Source organism: Macaca nemestrina, chromosome 12 (assembly GCF_043159975.1).
Source record: "Macaca nemestrina isolate mMacNem1 chromosome 12, mMacNem.hap1, whole genome shotgun sequence".
Lineage (NCBI taxonomy): Eukaryota > Metazoa > Chordata > Mammalia > Primates > Cercopithecidae > Macaca > Macaca nemestrina.
Window position 1 is genome coordinate 72,982,103 of NC_092136.1, and position 27,696 is coordinate 73,009,798.

At 44.2% G+C, this 27,696-nt stretch overlaps 1 protein-coding gene across 1 annotated transcript in view; it reads left to right on the top strand.

The window, feature by feature from the left end:
- The window catches only part of LOC105468722 (mitochondrial ribosomal protein L48), a 78,580-nt gene that overhangs the window by 23,703 nt on the left and 27,181 nt on the right, over window positions 1-27,696 (top strand). Inside the window, exon 4 of the mRNA XM_071075263.1 lies at window positions 18,595-18,683. Within this exon, the coding sequence (XP_070931364.1) occupies window positions 18,595-18,683 (89 nt within the window). The remainder of the gene's footprint in view (window positions 1-18,594; window positions 18,684-27,696) is intronic.

The following is a 27,696-nucleotide window of genomic DNA, read 5'->3' on the forward strand; positions in this document are numbered from 1 at the left end:
TTGAGCTAAAAATATAGGTGTGAGTTGAAACTATAAATATGAAAGTTATTATTTTGTCAATTTTAATTGAAGCCATGGGAATGAATGTGATCACTTAAGGAGAAAAGGTGGAGAAGAGACCCAGGGATCATATACTGAGGAATTTCAACCTTAAAAATCTGGGTAGAGGGAGAAAGGCTAATGAAGCTGAGAAAGAGAGACCAAGGTAGAGAAAACCTGGATAGTATAGTATCATGGCAGGCAAGAGGAGAGCGTTTCAAGAAGGAAAGAGTGGCCAACCATATTACGGTTTCAACTGTGCTACTGAGCGATCAGGAAAAACATGAACATGATAGTATCCTTGGATTTTAGAATCTAGAGGTCATTGGTGACCTTGGAGCATAGTCTAGGTAGGTGGGGTGGATAGGTTGTAGAAATTAACCATGAGGTGACAAGTGAATGAAAGTCCAAGAGTTAGGAAAAAATGACTGTAGACAATGCTTTAATAAAGTTTGAGACTGAATGGGTCAAGAAAATATTGGCAGGAACTGACGAGGGATGTAGGGTGAAGGAAAGGTTTTTTAAAAAATTGTTTATCTCTTAATTATACTTTTTATTTTGAGAGATATAAAAATATAGAAAAGTAAAAGAGTAATATGTCAAATAAACCCAGAATTGGCAACTATTAACATTTTGTCAGACTTTCATTGTCTTTTTGGTATTCAAACAAAAAGGTCTATGTTCAAGTCCTCATTATTGTCTAGCCTTGGTCTTATCCCTTACCCTCCTCAACCATAGGCAAAGTTTATTTTGAATTGGTATATATTCTGAGGAAAGTCTTTTAAAAAAATTATTAGGTTGGTGCAAAAGTAAAAATAATGGCAAAAACTGCACTTTTGCACCAACCTAATACTATTAAAATAATCAACTGTTAAAAATTTGAAATGGATGCATATGGTAAGAATAAACTTAAACTGTACAGAAGGGTATATGACGAAAAGTTAAATTTTATTCCCCTTTCTCAGTCTTTTTTTTTTTTTTTGAGACGGAGTCTCGCTCTGTTGCCCAGACTGGAGTGCGGTGGCCTGATCTCGGCTCACTGCAAGGTCCGCCTCCTGGGTTGATGCTGTTCTCCTGCCTCAGCCTCCTAAGTAGCTGGGACTACAGGTGCCCACCACCATGGCCCACTAATTTTTTATATTTTTTAGTAGAGACGGAGTTTCACTGTGTTAGCCAGAATGGTCTCGATCTCCTGACCTCGTGATCCACCCTCCTCGGCCTCTCAAAGTGCTGGGATTACAGGCGTGAGCCACCTCTCCCCGCCCTCTTTCCCAATCTTAACTCCCTCATGATATCCACTGATAGCAATTTCTTATGTATCTTTCAGGAAGATTTTATATATATATGAAGATTTATATTATGTGTGTGTATGACTATATCTTAATGCTGGACATTTAAGTTGTTTTAGTTTTTTGCTGTTTCAAAAAATGGTACACCAGCCATTTTCATATGTCTTTGTAAACTTGTTCCTGTACATTTGTAAGATAAATTCCTGGAATTGAAATTGCTGAGTCAATGCATTATGAATTGGAGATTTTGATAAGTATTGCCAGACTATCCACCAGAGAAGTTGTATTAATTTACATTTCTATTTTCCAGCCCAAACTGAGTTTTATAAAACATTTATTGTTAGCTGGAAGCACTGGCATGGACTTGTAGTTCCAGCTACACGGAAAGCTGAAGTCCCAGAACGGTCCTTTGAGCCCAGGAGTTTGAGACTGTACTGCACTTTCATTTTGTCTGTGAATAGATGCCACACTCTAGCCTGGGCGATACAGCAGGATCCCATGTCTAAATAAATAAATAAATAAATAAATAAATATATATATATATATATATTTTTTTTTAGATGGAGTCTGGCTCTGTCGCCCAGGCTAGTGTGCAGTGGGGCGATCTCGGCTCACTGCAAGCTCCGCCTCCTGGGTTCATGCCATTCTCCTGCCTCAGCCTCCTGAGTAGCTGGGACTACATGTGCCCACCACCATGCCCAGCTAATTTTTTGTATTTTTAGTAGAGACGGAGTTTCACCATGTTAGCCAGGATGGTCTCGATCTCCTGACCTTGTGATCCGCCTGCCTCGGCCTCCCAAAGTGCTGGGGTTACAGGCGTGAGCCACTGCGCCCGGCCTTTTTTTTTTTCTGAGACTGAGACACATTCTGTCACCCAGACTGGACTACAGTGGCACGATCTTGGCTCACTGCAACTTCTACCTCCTGGGTTCAAGAGATTCCCCTGCCTCAGCCTCCCAAGTAGATGGGACTATAGGCATGCGCCACCATGCGTGCCTTTTTGTATTTATTAGTAGAGACAAGAGTTTCACCATGTTGGCCAGGCTGGTCTCTAACTCCTGACCTCAGATGATTCACCCACCTCGGCCTCCCATTGTGCTAAGATTACAGGTGTGAGCCATTGCACCTGGCCTAAAAAAAAAATTTTTTTTTGTTAGTGAAAATTATGTCTCATTTTAATTTGCGTGTCTTGAGTTTGTCATCTTTTCATATGGTTATTTGCCATTTGTATTTCTTTCCTAATGAATTGCCTATTTATTGATTTATTGATTTATTTATTTTTGAGAGTCTCACTCTGTCAACCAGGCTAGAGTGCAGTGGCATGATCTCAGCTCACTGCAACCTCTGCCTCTTGGGTTCAAGTGATTCTCCTGCCTCAGCCTCCTGAGTAGTTGGGACTACAGGAATGTGCCACCATGCCTGGCTAATTTTTTTTTGTATTTTTAGTAGAGACAGGGTTTCGCCATGTTGGCCAGGTTTGGTCTCTAACTCCTGACCTCAGATGATTCACCCACTTTGGCCTCCCAAAGTGCTCGGATTACAGGCGTGAGCCACCATGCTTGGCCCATTTATGTTTTTTGTCAGTTTTTCTATTGGATTGTTTACTTTTCCATTTTTGATTTGTAAGAACTTTTAATATAGTTCTTTCTTTTTTTTTTTTTTTTTGAGACGGAGTCTTGCTCTGTCGCCCAGGCTGGAGTGCAGTGGCCGGATCTCAGCTCACTGCAAGCTCCGCCTCCCAGGTTTACGCCATTCTCCTGCCTCAGCCTCCCGAGTAGGTGGGACTACAGGCGCCCGCCACCTCGCCCGGCTAATTTTTTGTATTTTTTAGTAGAGACGGGGTTTCACTGTGTTAGCCAGGATGATCTCGATCTCCTGACCTCATGATCCGCCCGTCTCGGCCTCCCAAAGTGTTGGGATTACAGGCTTGAGCCACCGCGCCCAGCCAATATAGTTCTTATATATTAAGGAAATTAGCATTTCTCTGTTACATATGCTTGTACTTTTTTTAGTCATTTATCCCTTGACTTTATGTTTGTGTTTTTTTCATTAAACAGAAGCTTTAGATTTTTATATAGTTATATTTATTAATCTTTGATTTCTAGATTTTGTTTCATGCTTAAAAAGATATTTTCTACTCTAAGATTATTTTGAAAAGTCCTTCATGTTACCTTCTGATGTATATTTTTTCTTTTAAATATGTGGTCCAGACCAGGTGTAGTGGCTTACGCCTATAACCTCAGCACTTTGGGAGGTTGAAGGGAAGATCACCTGAACCCAGGAGTTCAAGGCCAGCCTGGACAAAATAGGGAGACCCCATCTCTACAAAAAATAAAATAATTAGCCTGGTGGGATAACCAGTGCCTGTGGTCCCAGCTACTCAGAAGACGAAGACTGAGGTAGGAGGATTGCATGAGTCAGATTGAAGTTGCAGTGAGCTATGATTGTGCCACTGTACTCTAGCCTGGGTGACAGCACAAGATCATGTCTCAAAAAGAAAAAAAAGAGTGAGGCTAGGCGCGGTGGCTCACGCCTATAATCCCAGCACTTTGGGAGGCTGAGGCCGGTGGATCACCTGAGGTCAGGAGTTCGAGACCAGCCTGGCCAATACGGTGAAACCCCATCTCTACTAAAAATACAAAAATTAGCCAGGCGTGGTGATGCATGCCTGTAATCCCAACTACTTGGGAGGCTGAGGCAGGAGAATTGGTTGAACCTGGGAGGCGGAGGTTGCAGTGAGACAAGATGGCGCCATTGTACTCAAGCCTAGGCGACAGGAGCGATCCTCTGTCTCAAGTAAAAAAAAAAAGTGAGCCTGGGCGTGGTGGCTCATGCCTGTAATCCTGGCACTTTGGGAGGCTGAGACGGGTGGATCACTTGAGGTCAGGAGTTCCAGACCAGCCTGGTCAACATGGCGAAACTCTGTCTCTACTAAAAATACAAAAATTAGCCAGGTGTGGTTGCCACACGCCTGTAATCCCAGCTACTCAGGCAGCTGAAGGAGAATCCCTTGAACCTGGGAGGTGGAGGTTGCAGTGAGTCGAGATGTCTTGCCACTGCACGTCAGCCTGGATGACAGAGCAAGACTTGGTCTAATAAATAAATAAATAAATAAATAAGTGTTTCATCTGAAATTATAAGTGGGGCATGGATACAGTTTCTCCCCCTTAATGAATGAATGAAGTCAGTTGTTTCAACATTTATTAAAATATCCACATTTTTGTCTGGGCACTATGGCTCATGCTTGTAATCCCAGCACTTTGGGAGTTCGAGGTGGGTGGATCACCTGAGGTCAGGAGTTTACAACCAGCCTGACCAACATGGTGAAACCCTATCTCTACTAAAAATAGAAAAATTAGCCGGGCGTGGTGGCGCTCCTGTAATCTCAGCTACTCAGGAGGCTGAGGCAGGAGAATCGCTTGAACCTGAGAGGCAGAGGTTGCAGTGAGCCGAGACCGTGCCATTGTACTCCAACCTGGGCAACAAGAGCGAAACTCCATCTCAAAAAAAGAAAAAAAAAAAAATCCATGTTTTTCCAGGAGGTTTGAGAATGTAACCTTTATCATATTCTAAGTTCCTGTATAGATCTGGGATTTTAAAATTTTTTTTTTTTTTTTGAGACGGAGTCTCACGCTGTTGCCCAGGCTGGAGTGCAGTGGCGCGATCTCGGCTCACTGCAAGCTCCGCCTCCTGGGTTCACGCCATTCTCCTGCCTCAGCCTCCTGAGTAGCTAGGACTACAGGCGCCCGCCACCGCGCCCGGCTAATTTTTTTTTGTATTTTTAGTAGAGACGGGGTTTCACTGTGGTCTCGATCTCCTGACCTTGTGATCCGCCCGCCTTGGCCTCCCAAAGTGCTGGGATTACAGGCTTGAGCCACTGCGCCCGGCCTAAAATTTTTTATTTAGAGTCAGGATCTCTCTTTGCTGCCCAGACTTTGATGCCATCACAGTTCACCACAGTCTTGAGTTCCTAGGTTCTAGGGATCCTTCCATCTTGGCCTCCCAAAGTGCTGAGATTACATGTGTGAGCCACAACACCCAGCCTAAGTCTAGGGATATTTTTTGTTTGTTTGTTTGTTTTTACTTAAAAATTTTTAAACATAGAGACTAGGTCTCACTATGTAATCCTCCTGCCTCGGCCTCCCAAAGTGCTGGGACTGCTCAGTCTGTCACCCGGGCTGGAGTGTAGTGGCAGCATCACAGCTTACTGCAGCTTCAACCTCCCATGCTCGAGCCATCCTCCCACATGCCTCCTCAGTAGCTGGGACTACAGGCCTGTGCTACCATGCCTGACTTTTAGTTTTTATTGTTTTTATAAAGACAGGGTCTCCCTATGTTGCCCAGGCTGGTCTTGAAGTCCTGAGCTTAAACAGTCCTCCTGCCTTTGCTTCTCATACCTCTAGGTTCACAGGCATGAGCCACTGGGCCTGGCTCGGAACTACTTTTTAAACTTCATTTTGTTTTATTGATCTGTATATATATTTGATGCCAGTATGAAATTGTTTTAAAGCTTTTTGGTTACTATAGTTTTATAGTATATTTTAGTTTTTTATTTTTGAGATGGAGTTTTGCTTTTGTTGCCCAGGCTAGAGTGCAATGGCATGATCTTGACCAGCCTCAACCTCTGCCTCCCGGTTCAAGCGGTTCTCCTGCCTCAGCCTCTTGAGTAGCTAGGATTACAGGCATGCGCCACTATGCCTGGATAATTTTGTATTTTTAGTAAAGGGTTTCTCCATGTTGGCCAGGCTAGTCTCAAACTCCCCACCTTAGGTGATCCGCCCGCCTTGCCTCCCAGATTGCTGGGATTACAGGCGTGAGCCACCGCACCCAACCTGTAGTATATTTTAATATCTGGTAGCTACCTAATTCAGAGGTCATTTTTTATTTATTTTATTTATTATTATTTTTAGATGGAGTCTCACTCTGTCACCCATGCTGGAGTGCACTGGTGCCATCTCGGCTCACTGCAACCTCCAGCTCCCAGGTTCAAGTGATTCTCCTGCCTCAGCCTCCTGAGCAGCCGGGATTACAGGTGTGTGCTACCATGCCTGGCTAATTGTTTTTGTATTTTTTTTTTAATAGAGACGGGGTTTCACCATGTTGGCTAGGCTGGTGTGTAACTCCTGACCTCAGGTAATCCACCTGCTTGGGCCTCCCAAAGTGCTGGGATTATAGGCGTGAGCCACCAGGCCCAGCCTGTTTATTTTGTTTTTGAAGTTGGCATCAAATAGGGCATGTTAAATTGCTATTGTAAAAGATGCAATAGGAATTCTTTTTTGAAAAGATATGTGGGGATAGGAGCATAATTTGTTCAACATTTTTCTATTTGGAGAAATTTAAGTTGTTACCAAGATTTTGCAATGGAAACAACACTGTGATGAACATTCTTGTGCAATAATGTTTGTGCCATTGTCTGATTACTTAGGGTACATTTCTGAAAGTAGAACTGTTGGGTCAAAGGAAACACACACTTTTAAAGCTATTGATTGATGTGTGTTACTAAATTGCTCTCCAGAAAGATGGCACCATTTTTTACTTCTCTATTTGAGAATCCTATTTTATATACTCATCAACATTGAGTATTATTTTTAATATTTGCTAATATTGTAGGTTAAAATATACTTTCCCTTGTGTTTGGAATTTTCATGTCTTTGATTACTAGTTGGTTGAACATATTTTTGTACATTTCCTTGCTATTTATTTATTCTTTCCTTTGCCCATGTTTCAACTGTGGTTGGAGAATACTAGTCCGTAGAAGGTTCCAGGGCCCAGAATAACTCACTAATGTTGGCTCAGAAAGATAATTTCCACTTGAAAGCACACAGCTTTGTTGGCATTTTTTATAGGTTCTTTCAGATATATATTTTTGTTGTTGTTTTTGTTTTTGTGAGAGAGAGGGTCTTGCTTGTGGTCCAGGCTTGAGTACAGTGGCATGATCATAGCTTCCTGCAGCCTCGAACTTCTGGGTTCAAGCAGTCCTCCTGCCTCAGCCTCTTGAGTAGCTGGGATTACAGGTATGCGCTACCATGCCCAGCTAATTTTTTATTTTTTCAATTTTTTGTGGAGACAGGGTCTTGCTGTGTTGCCTAGGCTGGTCTTGATTTCCTGGCCTCAAGTAATCCTCCCATCTCAGCCATCCAAAGTGTTGGGATTACAGGTGTCAGCCACTGCACCCAGCCTGAGATAACTTTTTTTTTTTTTTTGAGACTGAGTGTTGCTCTGTCACCCAGGCTGGAGTGCAGTGGCGCGATCTCGGCTCACTGCAAGCTCCGCCTCCCGGGTTCACACCATTCTCCTGCCTCAGCCTCCGGAGTAGCTGGGACTACAGGCGCCCGCCACCTCGCCCGGCTAATTTTTTGTATTTTTAGTAGAGACGGGGTTTCACCGTGTTAGCCAGGATGGTCTCGATCTCCTGACCTCGTGATCCGCCCGTCTCGGCCTCCCAAAGTGCTGGGATTACAGGCTTGAGCCACCGCGCCTGGCCGAGATAACTTTAAAGTCAGAAATTTCAAAATGGAATTACAATGATACTCAGAAAGCAAGAGTAGGGAAAGTGCCCCATTCCTGCCTTCACCCATCCACTCCGTGTGTGGGCTCTGGGGACCATTCCAGCTGCTCTATCCAAGGAGGGGCTTAATTGTGGTGACCACCTTTTTCTTATTGATTTAAATATAAATAGACAGAAGTAAATATATAAAACTAGATCTAAAGAGACTAGATGAAGGGAACTTAGAGTGCTCTCATTACAGCATGAATAAAAAGGTAGAAGCAGAGAAGCATGGTATATTCAGATCCAAGTAGTTCAGTATAATTAGAACAGCTGAAAGAAATTTGAAAAGAAATTTTGAAAAATGTGGGCAACTGCCAGGGACAAATCATTGCAGATTGTTTTGGTAAAATACCTTAAGAACCATTTTTGTTTTGTTTTGTTTTGTTTATAAATATACACTTACCGAGCACATACTGTTTGCCAGGTGATGGCATTTTTTCTGCCCTGGAGGGCCTTACAGTCTGTTGAGTGGAGAGAATAACCTGTAATTAGCTTCTTGGCTGGGGCTACCCCAATTTTTTTCTTTCCCTAGCTGCATAGTCCTGCTAAAAATGCTTATCCCAATTCCGAATGAGAAATAATTAAAACAAAGTTGTTTATCCCCATCCGGTTTAGTTCTCAGTTTAATAAACAAGAACATTGAAGGACAGTTGTCTCTGGCATATGTAAAGGAAAGGGGAATGCTGTGCGAAACGTCAGTGCGTGATTATGTCTTATAATTGTGGTAACTGAAAGATTTTCAAAGCCTCCATTTGAAACCCTGGAGTTTTGTGTCTTTCGTTAGTGAAGAGTTGCGTTTTCTCTCAGGAGGCTGCAATGTTAATGTGATAGCAGGAAACCTACTTATTGACATGACACAGGGGAAAAGAATTCAGTTGAACTTACTGGAAATCAGAGGCTTTCAAACTTGTAAATTTTATAATTAAAACAACTGGCTAATTAAGCAGTTTAACCACTGGTAATTTGACCAAAACCTTTCATTTAAGGGGAGAATGGTTCATTTAACAGTGGTTTGAACCAGCTTCTTAATTAAGCAGCTGCTCTAATTATAGGAATTGCTCCAAACCGAATTTTAAAATGCCTCCTTGCCAAGGAATTCCAGTAGATAAGAGGCTGAGGCAAACATTTGCAGTACTTTCACCTACGATGTGTCATTATCTCAAATATCCTTTTTGGTTCTGCTTTTTGAAATTACAGATAGATGATTGAGTTTCTATGTAATACTTAAAGATAGTGATTGACATATAAGTTTTCTTTTTTATTTACACAAAATGTTTTATTATATAATGGAGGCATGGTAGAGCTATTACTATGAATTAAACTCTTGATCTTTGTATATTTAGGGCAGCAGAAGAGTTTCACAGAGATGGTAACATTTGAGCTGGCTCTGGAGGCTGTGTAGAATTTCACTGTCCAAGAGGTATAGTCCCAGCAGGGTAAACACCCGAGGAAGGCACAGAGGCATGAGAACTGTGGCAAGAATGGCAAGTGTAGCTCTGTGGCTGGGGAGCAGGGTTTAAAAAATCTAGAGGAGTGGGAGAATGAGATGAAATAGTTAGATCTAGATTATAAAATCAAGATCCTTAAGTGCTTACCTAAGAATTTCAAACTTTGGGCAGCAGAAAACCATCAAAATTTTACCTTCTGTCTCTTTCATTGTTGTCTTTAGAGTGCCTGGCATAGTGCCTGACAAATAGTAAATACCTATATTTTAAAACAGTTGTCCAGCCTGGGCAACATGGCAAAACCGCATATCTACAAGAAATCCAAAAATTAACCTGGTGTGGTGGCACGCACCTGTAGTACCAGCTACTCAGGAGGTTGAGATGGGAGGATCACCTGAGCCCAGGGAGGTCAAGGTTGCAGTGACCAAGATCGTGCCATTGCCCCCCAGCCTGGGCAACAGAGCAAGATCCTGTCTCAAAACAAGCAAACAAACAATTGTGTGTGTGTAATAAATAAAGGGTTAATTAATGAGAGTAACATGATTAGATTTTTTTTTTTTTTGAGACGGAGTCTCGCTCTGTCGCCCAGGCTGGAGTGCAGTGGCCGGATCTCAGCTCACTGCAAGCTCCGCCTTCCGGGTTTACGCCATTCTCCTGCCTCAGCCTCCGGAGTAGCTGGGACTACAGGCACCCGCCACCTCGCCCGGCTAATTTTTTGTATTTTTTAGTAGAGACGGGGTTTCACCGTGTTAGCCAGGATGGTCTCGATCTCCTGACCTCGTGATCTGCCCGTCTCGGCCTCCCAAAGTGCTGGGATTACAGGCTTGAGCCACCGCGCCCGGCCACATGATTAGATTTTTATTTTAAAAGGATTAATCTGTCAGTTCTCAAGGGAGGAATAGAAGAGAGGGATGTTGGAGGGTGTAGGTGCAGATCAACAACTTAGCAGGGGCTACCAATCTAATCTCCCCACTCACTTCACATAACAACCAAAATGATCTTTTTTTTTTTTTTGAGACGGAGTCTCGCTCTGTCGCCCAGGCTGAAGTGCAGTGGCCGGATCTCAGCTCACTGCAAGCTCTACCTCCCGGGTTCACGCCATTCTCCTGCCTCAGCCTCCCGAGTAGCTGGGACTACAGGCGCCCGCCACCGCACCCGGCTAGTTTTTTTTTTTTTTTTGTATTTTTAGTAGAGACGGGGTTTCACCCTGTTAGCCAGGATGGTCTCGATCTCCTGACCTCGTGATCCACCCGTCTCGGCCTCCCAAAGTGCTGGGATTACAGGCTTGAGCCACCGCACCCGGCCCAAAATGATCTTTTAAAAACATATATCAGACGTGCTTCCCTGCTTATGACTGTTCGGGATGAAATCCACACCTTTAACAAGACCCAGCATGGTTGATTCCTACCACTACTCACTCTGGTTCTTTCTTTTTTGAGACAGTGTTTCACTCTGTCACCTAGGCTGGAGTACAGTGGCTCAGTCTCTGCTCACTGCAAACTCCACCTCTCAGGTTCAAGTGATTCTCCTGCCTCAGCTTCCTGAGTAGTAGGGGCTACAGGCATGTACCATCACACCCGGCTAACTTTTGTGTTTTTAGTAGAGACAGGGATTCACCATGTTGGCTAGGCTGGTCTCAAACTCATGACCTCAAGTGATCACCCGCCCCAGCCTCCCAAAATGCTGCGATTACAGGTGTCAGCCACTTTGCCCAGCCCACTCTCATATCTTACGTGCATTCTGTCCCTCTCACTTTGCTTCAGTCACACTGACAGCTTTTCTGTTCCTTGAATGTCCCAAGCTGTGTGTTACATTAGGGCCTTTACACATGCTGTTTCCTCTACCTGGAACACCCCATCCTCCATTTTTTTCATCCAGTACACTTCTATTTCCAATATCTTATTTTATTTATTTATTTTTGAGTGGATAATACATGTATACAAGGAACAGATTTTAAAAGGTGCAAAGGAATATAAGTAACTCTCTTGCCTTTCTAGCCACTTCCCCCGCCCCACTATCCCCCCTGGGGATAACCACTATTATAATTTTCTTCTGAATTCTGGTTTCAGTTAAAATCTCATTTTTTCACAGAGGCCTTCCCTGATATTCTATTCTAAAAATAGGCCTACCTGTTGTATCACCATAGCCATCCCTGTGCTTTTTGTTTTTATCACTTATCAGAATTTGTAATTACTTTTTATAGGAGAGAGGGTCTTGCTCTGTTGCCCACACTGGAGTGTAGCAGCATGATAATAGTTCACTGCAGCCTTGAACTGGGCTCAAGCAATCCTCCCATCACAGCCTCCTGAGTAGCTAGGGCTATAGGCACATGCCACCATGTGCAGCTAATATTTTTTTTTTCCTTTTCTTTTTTTTTTTTTTTTTTTTTTTTTTGAGACAGAGTCTTGCTCTGTCGCCCAGGCTGGGGTGCAGTGGCCGGATCTCAGCTCACTGCAAGCTCCACCTCCCGGGTTTAGACCATTCTCCTGCCTCAGCCTCCCGAGTAGCTGAGACTATAGGCGCCCGCCACCTCGCCCGGCTAGTTTTTTGTATTTTTTAGTAGAGACGGGGTTTCACCGTGTTAGCCAGGATGGTCTCAATCTCCTGACCTCGTGATCCGCCCGTCTCGGCCTCCCAAAGTGCTGGGATTACAGGCTTGAGCCACCGCGCCCGGCCTTTTTTTCCTTTTCGTAGAGACAGGGTCTCTTCTATATTGCCCAGCTGGTCTTAAACTCCTGGCCTCAAGCGATCCTCCTGCCTCAGCCTCCCAAAGTGTTGAGATTACAGGCATGAGCTACCACACCTGGCCACAATTTGTAATCTTATATTTACTTTGTGACTATAAGTCTAATGATTCTCTCCTCCCACTAGACTATAATCTCCATAAGCCGAGTTTTATTGGCCTTGTCCCCAACCCTTTGCACAGTGCCTGGGATATCATTAGTACTCAATAATTAAGCCCTTCCTAAGCTTTGCCTTCTCTAAGTTCATCTCTTGCCACCCTGATCCTCATGCTCTACTTTAAAATTCTCTCTGGCTCTTTCTCTGCCTATACCATGTTTTCTCCTAACTCCTACTTATCCTTGAAGTTTTACTTAAAAGCCACCCAGTCTAAGAATCCTTTCCTGACACTCAAGTTCTTCGTGTGCCCCTCCCCAGAACAGTGCTTATAGACAGCCCTTATCACCTTGCATTGATATTATTGTCTGTCTCCCTAGGTGGCAGGTTCTTTGTTTTTTTTTTTTTTTTTTTGAGACGGAGTCTTGCTCTGTTGCCCAGGCTGGAGTGCAGTTCAGCTCACTGCAAGCTCCGCCTCCCAGGTTTACGCCATTCTCCTGCCTCAGCCTCCCGAGTAGCTGGGACTAGAGGCGCCCGCCACCACGCCCGGCTAGTTTTTTGTATTTTTTTTTTAGTAGAGACGGGGTTTCACCGTGTTAGCCAGGATGGTCTCGATCTCCTGACCTCGTGATTTGCCCATCTCGGCCTCCCAAAGTGCTGGGATTACAGGCTTGAGCCACCGCGCCCAGCAGGTGGCAGGTTCTGTATTGCAGGGACTTAGCCTTTGTTCATTGTTATAGCCCCAGCTTCTAGGGCAATGCATGGTACCTGTCGAGCCTGCCATGGATATTAGGTTGGTTGTACACTGCACAACTCTGGTGTGTGCCATTCATATGGTTGTGCAGTATAATTGTTGCTGCCTACCCTGATAGGTAATAATAAATATTTGTTGAATGGATGATTATACTTTGGAGAGTTCAGTGCTTTTTAGGAGCTCTTATTTTGAGTCGTAATAAAATCTTCTTCAATGAGATTCATTTGCAAGGCCCTGACCTGAGGATCACTGTATACCCATCAAAGAGATTTGGATATCAGCTCCATGGGTGGGTCCTCAGGTTGGAGAGTCTAGAGCCCAAAGTTGCAAAAGGTCAGATTCAGAGAGATGAAACTGGGGCAGCAGTCAGGAAGATACCTTGGTTATATTCTGTGCTCTTTGGGAACCTCTAGCCAAAAATACCACCCTATTCCTTACATGGTAAACTCTTACTCTGCTTTCAAGAATGCAGCTATTGCCTCTTCTGAACCTATTTCCCTGCACCCTGCAGCCCCACCCCAAAGGCAGAGTTACTTTTTTCTTCCTCTGAGCACCTATGACATTGCTCACATGTCCATTAAAGTACTTAGTACACCGTAAGGTGATTATCTGCTTTCCCATCTTCCTTTCATAGTATGCCTCGAGTATCTCAAGGGAAAAGTAGCATATTTTATTTGTAACTGTCTCAGTGTCTATACAGTTATTGGCATGAAATTGTAAATGTGGACTAATACATATTGTGGAAGGGATCCATGATATTTCTGGGGTTGTCTTGATGAAATAGTGTGGATTGTAAATGTAGGGAAGTTCTCTGAAGCCAGGACTGTCTCTGATAGGCCTCACACAGAGCAAACCTGCTTGGAAGCCCATTTCTGAAAAGAGAAGCCTAAGAAAACTTTTACTTGATGTCACTTAGATCAGGAATCCCCAAACTCCAGGCCATGGACCAGTAAGTGGTCTGTGACCTGTTAGGAACCAGGCCACACAGCAGGAAATGAGGGGCAGGTGAGCCAGGGAAGCTTCATCTGTATTTACAGCCACTCCCAGCCTCTCCCCATCACTCAAATTATCACCTGAGCTCTGTCTCATCTCAGATCAGCTGTGGCATTAGGTTCTCATAGGAGCATGAACTCTATTGTGAACTGCACATATGAGGGATCCAGGTTGAGCACTACTCCTTATGAGAATCTAATGCCTGATGTTCTATCACTGTCTCCCATCATCCCCATATGGGACCGTCTAGTTGCAGGAAAACAAGCTCAGGGCTCTCACTGATTTCTACATTATGGTGAGTTGTATAATTATTTCATTATATATTACAATGTAATAATATAAATAACATACACAATAAATGTAACACACTTGAATCATCCCAAAACCATTTCCCCACTCCTCACATCTGTGGAAAAATTGTCTTCCGTGAAATTGGTCCCTAGTGCCAAAAAGGTTGGGGACCACTGACTTAGACTTCTTCACACCATCTTGTGTTTAGTCCCCTACAGAGTGGTGACCCTGAAGAAATAAGGGCAGGACCACAGCAGCTTGAAGATCCCTCTTCAAGGAAGGACTTGCTGCCCATATCTTGATGCCACATACACATACATATAGATAGACACACATACACATGTTATCCTTTAACCTCTTTGTTATCCTCATTTATAAATAAAGAAGAAATAATAGCTCAAAAAACTTTGCTGAAAGTAACCAGAAAGTAACAGGTGGGAAGTCTATTTAAACTCAGGTCTATCTGACTGAACAGCCTGTGTCCATAACCACTAGGTTATAACACTTGAACTTCTAGAATACAAAAATATAGCGAGACGTGATCTGATTTCAGTTTCTTATCTCTACCCATCTTTTCTTTTCCTTTTTTTTTTTTTTTTTTTTTTTTTTAAATTTAGAGACAGGATCTCCTTATGTTGCCTAGGCTGAAGTGCAGCAGCTATTTGCACTACAGCGTCAAACTCTTGATCTCAAGCAATCCTCCTGCCTCAGCCTCCTGAGTAGCTGGTGAAGGGCTGGCCTGCCCCTCCACATCTGTAGGCGTTTCTGAGACCTGAGAAAAGAAAGAGACACAGAGACAAAGTATAGAGAAAGGAAAGTGGGCCCAGGGGAGGCAAGGCACGGGTCTCTGAGTTCCCTCAGTATTTATTGATCATTATCTTTACCATCTTGAAAAAGAGGAAGTGGCGGGACAATAGGGTCATAGTAGGGAGAAGGTCAGCAGAAAGATATATGAATAAAGATCTCTGTGACATGAATAAGTTTAAGGAAAAGTGCTGTGCCTTGATGTGCATACGCAAACATCTCCATAAACATTTTCAGTTCATAAAGAGCAGCATTGCCACTAGCATGTCCCACCTCCAGACCTAAGGCGGTTTTCTCCCATCTCAGTAAATAGAACATACAATCGGGTTTTATACCAAGACGTTCCAGTTCCATTGCCCAGGGATGAGCAGGAGACAGATGCCTTTCTCTGTCTCAACTGCCAAGAGGCCTTCTTTCCTCTTATACTAATCCTCCTCAGCACAGACCCTTCACCGGTATCTGGCTGGGGGACAATCAGGTCTTTCCCTTCCCACGAGGCCATATTTCAGACTATCACATGGGGAGAAACCTTGGACAATACCTAGCTTTCCTAGGCAGAGGTCCCTGCAACCTTCCCTTCAGCAGTGTATGTGTCCCTGGGTACTTGAGATTAAGAGAATGGTGATGACTTTTCTTTTTTTTTTTTTTTTTTTTTTTTTTTTTTGAGACGGAGTCTTTCTCTGTCCCCCAGGCTGGAGTGCAGTGGCCGGATCTCAGCTCACTGCAAGCTCCGCCTCCTGGGTTTACGCCATTCTCCTGCCTCAGCCTCCTGAGTAGCTGGGACTACAGGCGCCCGCCACCTCGCCCGGCTAGTTTTTTGTGTTTTTAGTAGAGACGGAGTTTCACCGTGTTAGCCAGGATGGTCTCGATCTCCTGACCTTGTGATCCGCCCGCCTTGGCCTCCCAAAGTGCTGGGATTACAGGCTTGAGCCACCGCGCCCGGCCTGGTGATGACTTTTCACAAGCATACTTGCCTTCAGGCACTTGTTTAACAAAGCACGTCCTGCACAGCCCCAAATCCATTAACCCTTGAGTCACCACAGCACATGTCTCTTGCAAGGACAGGGTTGGGGGTAGGGTCACAGATTAATAGCATCTCAAATACAGAACAAAATGGAGTCTCTTATGTCTACTTCTTTCTATATAGACACAGTAACAGTCTGATCTCTCTTTCTTTTCCCCACAGCTGGGACTACGGAAACATGCTACCACTCTAGCTATCTGGGTCTACCTCTCTGGGTCTACCACAATGTATGTGTATGTAAAGACCCCCCCCCCTTTTTTTTTTTTTTGAGACGAAGCCTCGGTCTGACACCCAGGCTGGAATGCAGTGGCATGATCTCAGCTCACTGCAACCTCCGCCTCCTGGGTTCAAGCAATTCTCCTGCCTCAGCCTCCTGAGTAGCTGTGTGCCACCATGCCCAACTAATTTTTATATTTTTAGTAGAGATGGGGTTTCACCATGTTGGTCAGGTCGTGAACTCCTGACTTCGTGATCCTCCTGCCTCGGCCTCCCAGAGTGCTGGGATTACAGGCGTGAGCCACTGCACCTGGCCAAGACCCAATTTTTTAAATCCATTAGTAGCATACCTGTATACTGTTCTACACTTTCGGTTTGTTTTTTTTGTTGTTCACTTAACAATATTTGTTGGAGGCTGTTTTCAGATCAGCACAAATAAATCAAGTTAGATGTTTTGTAAAACTTTATGGCCGGGCGCGGTGGTTCACACCTGCAGTGCCAGCACTTTGGGAGGCCGAGGCGGGTGGATCATGAGGTCAGTTCGAGACCAGCATGACCAACATGGTGAAACCCCGACTCTACTGAAAATAGAAAAATTAGCCGGGTGTGGTGGCACGTGCCTGTAATCCCAGCTACTCAGGAGGCTGAGGCAGGAGAATCACTTGAACCTGGGAGGCGGAAGTTGCAGTGAGCTGAGATCGTGCCATTGCACTCCAGCCTGGGTTACGGAACGAGACTCCAGCTCAAAAAAAAAAAAAGACTTTATGGAGCTCTATGATCTTCCTCTTTGTTGGCTATTTTTGCTGCCTGTCTCTTTCTCTGTACAGTCACAGTTAGAAAACTTCAAAAGGGCAGGGGAAAGGATTTTTTTTCGAAAGAAAAAAAGAAAACCTCAAAAGGATTATTGCCTGTTGAGGAACAAGAAGAGATGAGAACCCTCTGAGAATGTATTTTATCTCCTTACTGCCAGTGGCTTTATCAGGAGAGAATTTCTCAAAGAAAGATTAGTGGGGATCGGGCATATTCTAGGAGCCAAAAGGAGTGAATAAGGGGATAAACTGAGAATCAGCCCAGAATCAATAAATATCTATGGCCCTTTAAACCAACAAGAGGTCAGCTACCACCAAATCTTCCCAGTATTGCAGTGGAGAATTTGTCCCCTCAAATCATCTGTGTGTCCCTAGAGGAGCTTAGAAAGAGGTTTTAATATAGTTATTGTATGTTAAGGAAATTAGCATTTCTCTGTTACATGTGCTTTGTACTTTTTCTAGACATCTATTCTTTAACTTTATTTTTTTGTTGTTGTTGAACAGAAGTTTTAACTTTTTTTTTTTTTTTTTTTTTTGAGACAGAGTCTCGCTCTGTCGCCCAGGCTGGAGTGCAGTGGCCAGATCTCAGCTCACTGCAAGCTCCGCCTCCCGGGTTCACGCCATTCTCCTGCCTCAGCCTCCCGAGTAGCTGGGACTACAGGTGCCTGCCACCACGCCCGGCTAGTTTTTTGTATTTTTTTTTTTTTTTTTTTTTTTCAGACGGAGTCTTGCTCTGTCTCCCAGGCTGGAGTGCAGTGGCCAGATCTCAGCTCACTGCAAGCTCCGCCTCCCGGGTTCACGCCATTCTCCTGCCTCAGCCTCCCGAGTAGCTGGGACTACAGGCGTCCGCCACATCGCCCGGCTAGTTTTTTGTTATTTTTTAGTAGAGACGGGGTTTCACCATGTTAGCCAGGATGGTCTCGATCTCCTGACCTCGTGATCCGCCCGTCTCGGCCTCCCAAAGTGCTGGGATTACAGGCTTGAGCCACCGCGCCCGGCCCAGTTTTAACTTTTTATATAGCTAAGTTTATTAATATTTGATTTCTAGATTTTGTTTCATGCTTAAAAAGATTTCTACTCCGAGATTATTTTTAAAAATCCTTACGGTTACCTTGTTTTATATATATATATGTATGTGTGTATATGTTTGTGTGTGTGTGTATATATATATATATATTTATTTTAATTTGTAGTCCAGGCTAGGCGTGGTAGCTCACACCTGTAATCCTGGCACCCCGGGAGGCTGAGGTAGAAGGAGTTCCAGACCAGCTTGGGCAACATAGCAAGACTCCAGCTCTACAAAAAATAAAAAATACTAACTGGGCATGGTAGCACATGCCTGTAGTCCCAGCTACTTGGGGTCAGGGGGTGGGGGGTGGGCCAAGGCAGGAGACTATCTTGTACTTAGGAGTTTGAGGCTGCAATGAGCTATGAGATGGCATTACACCCCAGCTTGGGTGACAGAGCAAGACCCTGTCTCTTAAAAAAAAACAATAATAGCAACAACAAAAAAACAGGTTTGTCTTATTTTCTCTCTTTTAGGTGGAATTCTACTAAGTGCCAGTCGGCCCTACAAGACAAAGCCCACCCATGGCATTGGAAAATACAAGCACTTAATTAAAGCAGAAGAGGTAAGGGGCAGGGGAAGTCTTTTGGAAAAGGGTAACGTGCAACTTTTGCAAAAACCTGAAGATCAGATATGTATAGTTTGGATAATATTGGAGCTAGAAATGATAGAGTTGCCTCCTTAATCCTTGCCAGTTATTAGTTTGGAATTTCCAGACTGGAGATATTTCTACCAACTTCCAGTCTTATCCCTAGGCCAGGTTATCATAGTAAAAAGCAAATGGTTTGAAATTTTTTTTTTGAGGGTCTTGCTTTGTCACCTAGGCTGGAGTGCAGTGGCATGATCACGGCTCACTGCGGTCTTGATCTCCTAGGTGCAAGGAATCCTTCCACCTCAGCCTCCCAAGTAGCTGGTTCTATAGGCTCTCGCCACCATGCCCATCTAATAAAATTTTTTTAATAGAGACAGGGTCTTGCTGTATTGCCCAGGCTGGTCTCAAGCTCCTGGCCTCAAGTGATCCTCCTGCTTCAGTCTCCGGAAGCACTGGGATTATAGGCATGAGCCACCGTGCCTGGCCCGATTTTATTATTTGTAATACTTTAAAAAAATCTTCCTAGTAGTGTACTTAGTTCATTATGGACTTCATAATGGAAATGATAATTCAGTTTAGTTGAGTGAATGAGTTGTGGCAAGTAGAGGTAGATTGATATTTTCAGCCAAATAACTGGTTCTTTTTTGTTTGTTAGGTTTTTTTGAGATGGAGTCTCACTCTGTTGCCCAGGCTGGAGTGCAGTGGCATGATCTCAGCTCACTGCAACCTTTGCCTCCCTGGTTCAAGCTATTCTCGTGCTTCAGCCTCCCAAGTGGCAGGAATTATAGGCGTGTGCCGCCACGCCTGGCTAATTTTTGTATTTTTAGTAGAGGTGGGGTTTTACCATGTTGACCAGGCCAGGTCTTGAACTCCTGACCTCAAGTGATCTCCCTGCCTTGACCTCCCAAAGTGCTGGGATAACTGATTCTTATTGTATTTTCAAATCTAAAATAGGCCGGGTGTGGTGGCTCACACCTGTAATCCCAGGACTTTGGGAAGCTGAGGCAGGCAGATCTCTTGAGGTCAAGAGTTGCAAGACCAGCCTGACCAACACGGCAGAAACCCCGTTTCTACTAGAAATACAAAAATTAGCCGAGCGTGGTGGCACGTGCCGGTAATCCTAACTACTCGGAATGCTGAGGCATGAGAATCCCTTGATCCCAGGAGGCGGAGATTGCAGTGAGCCGAGATCACACCACTGTACTTCAGCCTGGGCAACAGAGCGAGGCTCTGTCTCAAAAATAAATAAATAAAAAAATTATGTGCTTCTTGAATCCTTTATCACAGATAAGTGGGTATTAGTTCTAAGCATTATGAAATTATTTAGCCCATTTCTTTGGCTCCAATTAGATTTCTATGTGTGTGCAGAGGATTTTCTTATGGGGTGGAAACAGCATGCAAGGTAGAAGATCTGGCTTTCAATCTGCCTGTCACTTCGTGCAAACAGTACAGTGGGGGAGATTTTGGGGAGACTTCAACAGCTCTTGGTTCTTTAGCTGATTTTAATGCTTCCACGCAACCACACATATTTCCTATTTACCTCTCTCTTCTTGGCAAGGTCCAATTCCACTGTATTTGGGCCTTAGAAGCCACTAACCTTGCCATGTTCTTCTGAGCTCGTCCTTAGAGTAAGGAATTTCAGGAGAAGAACACTACTACCTATCAGACCTGTATTAGGCAGGCTCCCCAACAGGAAACAAATGCCCTACTAAAATTGGTCCTTTGTAGTGGGAAGTCTGCTGAATTAGGAACAAGGAAAGTTGTGTTCTAGGCTTTGTTCTGCCACTTTTCTGCCTTGTGACTTTGGGTAAGTCAGCCTTCCCCGTCTAGGCATGGCGGGTCCTGAAATTATATGTAAAATATTTGCTGTAGGTGAATTTTTCTGGGAAGAGAGTCCATAGATTTTATCAGACTTTTCACAAAGGTTGAGAAATCTGGATTAGAATATCTCCAAGACGGCCTGGCGCGGTGGCTCAAGCCTGTAATCCCAGCACTTTGGGAGGCCGAGACGGGCGGATCACGAGGTCAGGAGATCGAGACCATCCTGGCTAACACGGTGAAACCCCGTCTCTACTAAAAAATACAAAAAGTAGCCGGGTGAGGTGGCGGGCGCCTGTAGTCCCAGCTACTCGGGAGGCTGAGGCAGGAGAATGGCGTAAACCTGGGAGGCGGAGCTTGCAGTGAGCTGTGATCCGGCCACTGCACCCCAGCCTGGGCGGCAGAGCAAGACTCCGTCTCAAAAAAAAAAAAAAAAAAGAATATCTCCAAGACTAGAATTTCAACTTGTATGTCATGTAACTTCATGATGTTGTGCAGTATTTATTGAATATCTATTATGTGCTAGGAACTCTTGATGCCTTGCCTATTCAAGAGTGAGTTGCAAAATCTTTTTTTTTTTTAAATTTTTTTTTTAAATAGAATCTGCTGTACAGGCTGGAGTGCAGTGGTGCCATCTCGGCTCACTACAACCTCTGCCTCCTGCGCTCAAGAGATCCTCCCATCTCAGCCCCCTAAGCAGCTGGGACTACAGGCATGCATCACCACACCCAGCTAAGTTTTGTGTTTTTTTGTAGAGGGAGTATTTTGCCATGTTGCCCAGGCTGGTCTCGAACTCCTGAGCTGAAGCGATAACACCTGTCTCAGCCTCCCAAAGTACTAGGATTACAGAGATGAGCCATCATGCCTGGCAAAATAGTTTTACAAAATAGATGAACAAGACGTGGTTCATTCTCAGAGGGAGGTGGTAAACCAACAGAGGTAACACACAGACATTGTACTTCCAGGCAGAAAGTGACAAGTGCTAAAAGAAAGATACAAAGTGCTATAAAAATTCAGAAGGAACGATTTGCACCCTTTTGAAGTTGTGACACCTTAGAGTAAATTATTGAAGTTGTTTTATTTTGAGACATCCCTTCTTTTTTTTTTTTTAATAATAAGCATCCTTTTATTTGCCGACACCATTACAAAAAGTGATTACATTTGCAACAAAAAAGTGTTTTCTTGAGTTGAAGTCAGAGGCAGTTACTTCCCAAAATGTTAAGTAAAACAGTATACACATCAATGAGCCCACATAACATAGTGGGAAATAAAATTAGTTTTGTTTGAGGGGGGACTTTTTTGGCTGTTTTAAAAAAGTTTCTGGCCGGGCGCGGTGGCTCAAGCCTGTAATCCCAGCACTTTGGGAGGCCGAGACGGGCGGATCACGAGGTCAGGATATCGAGACCATCCTGGCGAACACAATGAAACCCCGTCTCCACTAAAAATACAAAAAAATTAGCCGGGCGTGGTGGCGGCGCCTGTAGTCCCAGCTACTCGGGAGGCTGAGGCAGGAGAATGGCGGGAACCCGGGAGGCGGAGCTTGCAGTGAGCCGAGATCGCGCCACTGCACTCCAGCCTGGGCGACAGAGCGAGACTCCGCCTCAAAAAAAAAAAAAAAAAAAAAGTTTCTTAGAACCTTCTCTCTCAGATAATTTTCTGCATATGTCATGCTCTGACCCACTCCATTAACGTGGTATAAAAGGAAGCTTAATGCCATCTGTCCCGCCATTCCTCTCCAGCCTCTTCTCCACTCTCCTGGATACCATGCTTTAATGGTATTGGGCCTCTTGTTTTTCCTCCAAGTCATTATACTTTTTCAAGGCTCACAAGCTGTTCTGTCTACTTGGAAGACCTCCCCTTCTTCACCTGGCTAATTCCTCTTCAACCTTTAAATCTCAGTGAGAAAGCAGGGTGTGGAGGGACACAAACAAATTTCTCCTTCGAAGAAACTTTACTGGATTCCCTGCACTGAGTTACTTTTCTTTCTTTCTTTCTTTCTTTCTTTTTTTTTTTTCTTTTTTAAATTTGAGACATGGTCTCACTCTGCTGCCCAGGCTGGAATGCAGTGGTGTGATCATGGCCCACTGCCCCTTGAACTCTTAGGTTCAAGCGTTCTTTTTGCCTCAGCTTCTCAGTAGCTGGGACTACTTGGTGGCACATGCCACCAAACCTGGCTAATTTTTAGAAATTTTTGTAGAGACGGGGTCTCACTATGGTGCCCATGCTAGTCCTCTAGTCCTGGGCTCAAGTGATCCTCCCACCTTGGCCTCCCAAGTGCTGGAATTACTGGTGGAAACCACCATGCCCAGCCCTGAGTTGCTTTTCTTACCGTGAGCTGCCAGAGTTCCTTGTGCCTCCTCTGTTCTAGGAAAACTGCTCTATGTTTTAATCATCTGGGTGTTTTTGTTGTTTTCGTTTTTTTTTTTTTCTTTGAGACAGGTTCTTGCTCTGTCACCCAGGCTGGAATGCAGTGGTGCAATGGCTCACTGCAATCTCTGCCTCCCAGGCTCAAATGATTCTCCCTCCTCAGCCTCCTGAGTAGCTTGGACTACAGGAGTATACCACTACACCTGGCTCATTATATTTTTGTAGAGATGGTGGTCTCACCATGTTGCCCAGGCTGGTCTCGAACTCCAGGACTTAAGTGATCCGCCTGCCTCAGCCTGCCAAAGTACTAGGATTATAGGAGTGAGCCACCGCACCTGGCCTTAACCGTCTATTTTGATGACTATGTTCCCTTTTAGATTATGAGGTCCATAAGGGTAGAAGTCTCATTTTTCTTTATATCCTCAGTGTCCAGCACAGGGCCTGGCATCAAGAAGAGGACAGTAAATATTGATTGAGCTAAACTGAAATGTGGTTATTGGAGCTGCCCTGTGGTTTTATAAATCAGATTTCTCGAATACAACCCACTATCTGCAAACACCTGGCTCCAGATGACCCTGGTTGTTTGAATGGATTGGATGCTCCCTTTGTTTAGGACTGTAGGCTTTTCTCTAATGTTATTGCGTGTCCCAGGGTGGCTGGTACAGTAGTGCTGGCTACTGGAGTAAGTTGCTCCAGCCTCTTGGCTTCCTGCACGGGACAGCACAGTGAAAGCTTTCATCTACCACCTTACAGAGGCTCTGTCCTGAGTTCCTCTCTCTTATCCCTCTGGGGAACTGGACTAGTTAAACTAGATGGAATCTTTTGTGACCTCCTTTCTTTCTCTCCCTAAGCCTAGAAAAAAAATAAGTTGGCTAGATTCCCATTTTTTCCTCTCTGGGTCTCAGTCTGGCCCCTCTACTCTCGTGAGCCCAACATCCCTAAGACAAGAGTAAATTCTCATGCTCATGCACAAAGTACCCAACCCATGTCCCATTTCTGCTCCTTCATTCCTCCTTCGAAAGGTCCCACACTCACTTTTATGACTTCTGCACCTTGGGAAGGAAAGGGGGGTATCTACTTCATCTCAGCTTTCCTTGTTAATACCCTCCCTCCCTCCCTCCCTCCCTCCCTCCCTCTCTTCCTTCCTTCCTTCCTTCCATTTTTTTTTTTTTTTTTTTTTTGAGACGAAGTCTCCCTCTGTCGTCCAGGCTGGAGTTCAGTGGTGCCGTCTTGGCTTACTGCAACGTCCACCTTCTGGGTTCACACAATTGTCCTGTCTCAGCCTCCTGAGTAGCTGGGATTACAGGCATGCGCTACAATGCCCAGGTAATTTTTGTATTTTTAGTAGAGATGGGGTTTCATCATGTTGGCCAGGCTGGTCTCAAACTCCTGACCTCAGGTGATCCGCCTTGGCCTCCCTAAGAGCTGGGATTATAGGCATGAGACACCGCGCCCAGCCTGTTTTTATCTCTTTCTTAACATGGCCCGGTTTATAACACTGAGTAGCTTCCCATCCTTCCATCCCATGTCCTTGTCCTTGATGCTTTTTTGAGGGAGTAGATGAGAGATAAAAATGAGGCTTTTTCTTGGGTGGCAGCATGGGGGATCACAATAAATGTGGTATTTCAGCTCACTTACAGTATGGACCTGACCTCCTTCTCAGTGATCTCCCTTTTTGCACCTTGTATTTCAAGCATGTTTTCTCATACACCCATGCTCTTTCCTGCCTTTCTGCCTTTGCACATGCTCTTTCCTTTGTGTGGGATGATACCCTCCCTTTTTTCTCTATGGTGCTCATCCTGTAAGACCCATCTGGACCTGTGGCAGTGAATGATCACATATTAGAGCGTATCTCCACACCTAGCATCCAGTCTCAATGTGTAGATCTCATTATTCCTTAAAGGCCCTGCATCATTCAGTTGAATTTAAAAGGCTTCAGATATTTGGAGTGACTTATATTTGATAGAAGTAAAAATAAGGCCAGGCGTGGTGGCTCATGCCTATAATCCCAGCACTTTGGGAGGCCAAGGCGTGCGGATCACCTGAGGTCAGGAGTTTGAGACCAGCCTGACCAACATGGTGAAACTCCATCTCTACTAAAAATGCAAAATTAGCCAGGCATGGTGGTGCATGCCTGTAATCTCAGCTACTTGGGAGGCTGAGGCAGGAGAATCACTTGAGCCAGGGAGGTGGAGGTTGCAGTGAGCCGAGATCATTCCATTGCACTCCAGCCTGGGCAACAAGAGCAAAACTCTGTCTCAAAAACAAAAAAAGGTAAAAACAATAATAGTCATTCATATTTGTATAGCACCGGGTCATTTTTCCCAAGACCATTTACATACTTGCCCTCAGCTGTTATCCAGCTTCCAGTCTTGGGGTAATGGCAGCTTAATCTGAAATTTGCCAAGAGAAAGATATGGGAGGATGAAATGGAGGCAACATGAATTTCTGTCACTTTGTTATATGTTCTCATTTCCAGGCCTTGGAGCAAGAGAGTTAGGTATGTCTTCTGCTAACTCAGACAATTTTCTTCCTCTTTGCAGAACGGCCCCTAGGAATCAAGATAGCTTTTCTTTTGGAAACTTCATGCTGTTTTTAGTGTTGACAGAGAAGAGGTGTCTGCCATTTCTGTCACCTATTTATTTTGTTGTGGCACCCATAATAGATCAGCTCTTACAGCCACAAATCTGTGAGGAGACTGGAATCATTCCCAGATAAATCAGCAGGTCAGAATCACTTTATGGTTATAGTCTTAGCTTCTTGAGAGCTGTTTGGAGGTTGTAGCAGGGGAGTGCAGCTAGTTATACACCCTTGACTAAGGACCAGTCCTCCTCTATTGGGGATGGTTGTTCTCTTCAACCGAACTTGCAGCTTCAGGAGGGATGCACATGGAGTGGTAAGGGAGGAAGGTGACACCAGCCTAGCCAGCCAGATCAGCCGACTCAACCCTGGCAATCAGTGGGGTGACAGATGTCGCAGCCAGATCGCCCTCACATCTAGTCCTACCTTCTTGATAACAAAACAATTGGTTTTGCTGGTCTAGAAACTGTAGGGCTAGACATGTATTATAGGACTGGCTTAGGGAGAGTTACTTTATATTAGCACCCATGTTTTCACTCGTTTATTTCTTGTAACTCATTAAAAGAAAAACCATAATTGAGAATCTACTATATGCCACGCATTGTGCTGAGTATCCATAATGCTCAGGTAAATGGGACATGGTCCTACAAAAATTGTAAAGTCTGCTGGGAAAGTTAGTGCTCAAAAGTGTAACTAAATACTTGTGGCAAGTGCTTTACTAGGGGAATAAACTAAATATCAAGAGAGCAAAGATAAGCAATCGCTTCACGATGTTTTACATGGTAAATACATACAATTTTAAAAACCAAAAAGAAACAATTCTCCCCAAAAGGGTCAGTGAAGGTGTTACAGAGTTCAGCTCAACAAACATTTATTAAATGCCACCTGTATTCTTGGCACTGGGTAGGTAAAGCTGAACTGGACACTCCTCTGGCAGTATCTAGTTGCTTGGGGTAGCTGTTGACACAAGGCTGTAAAGAACATTAAAAAGCTCCCCAGGGCTTTTCTAAGTACAGGGAGTGACTCCTGTGAAGACCTGACTCTGCCTGTGCCATTAGAGCTCCTGATCTGCAGCCTGCTTGGAGTCTTGCCCTGTGTTACCAAATTACAATGGTGTCTGATTTTTAGAGGGATTCATGTTTGCTATGAGTAGTAGTAATGATCCTTTTCCATTCTGAAAGTACTTTGGCATCCATTATCTCAGACCCTTGCAAGCCATATTCCCTTGGAACATTGGTAGTACTAGAGCCAAACCCTTCTTCAAGATGAATAATAATAGTCCTTCCCATTTTAGAAACATATTAAATGAATTGATAGAATTTTCTAAATTTCATACATTCCTCCTATCAGTTTTACTTGGTGAAAATAAATATTAACAGAGAAACTCAGTTATGTTTTTATTTTTTTAAATTATTATTTTTTTCAGAGACAGGGTCTTGCTCTGTTGCCCAGGTTGGAGTGCAGTGGTGCAGTCATAGCACACTGTACCCTCAACCTCTCAGGCTCAAGTGATCTCACCCCAGCCTCCAGAGTAGCTGGGACTACAGGTGTGTACCACTACGTCTTGCTAATATTTTTATTTTTTAAATTGATTAATTAATTTTTTGAGATGGGCTCACTCTGTCATCTAGGCTGGAGTGCTGTGGCATGATTATGACTCACTGCAGCCTTGACCTCTCTGGCTCAGGTAATCCTCCCACCTCAGCCTCCTAATTAACTGGGATTATAGGTGCTCCCCACCACACTCTGTAAAGATGGGGTTTTACTATGTTGTCCAGGCTGGTGTCGAACTCCTGGACTTGCGTGATATGCCTGCCTTGGGCTCCTAAAGTGTTGGGATTACAAGTGTGAGTCACCACAGCTGGCCTAGAATTCATTTCAGTTCAACTCAACATTTAATATTTTGGGGCTCTAGGAATAGAAAGATTAATGAGACATAGTACCTTCCTACATGAATTGTGGTAATAGTTTAGTTACCATAATAGAGAGACCTACAACACCAGGGGCTTAAGAAAGAGAGAAATTTCTTTTTTTCTCACATAAAGGTATAAGCAGATACTCCAGCTTTTTGTTTTGCCATACTTATCATATTGCTTCTATCTCATGGTGTGAGATGGCTGCTCCCTCTTTAGCCACTATGTTCACATTTCAGGCAGCAGGAGGGGGAAAAGGGAAACAGTGGTCATCATGTCTCTTTTCTTTCTTTGTTTTTTGTTTTTGT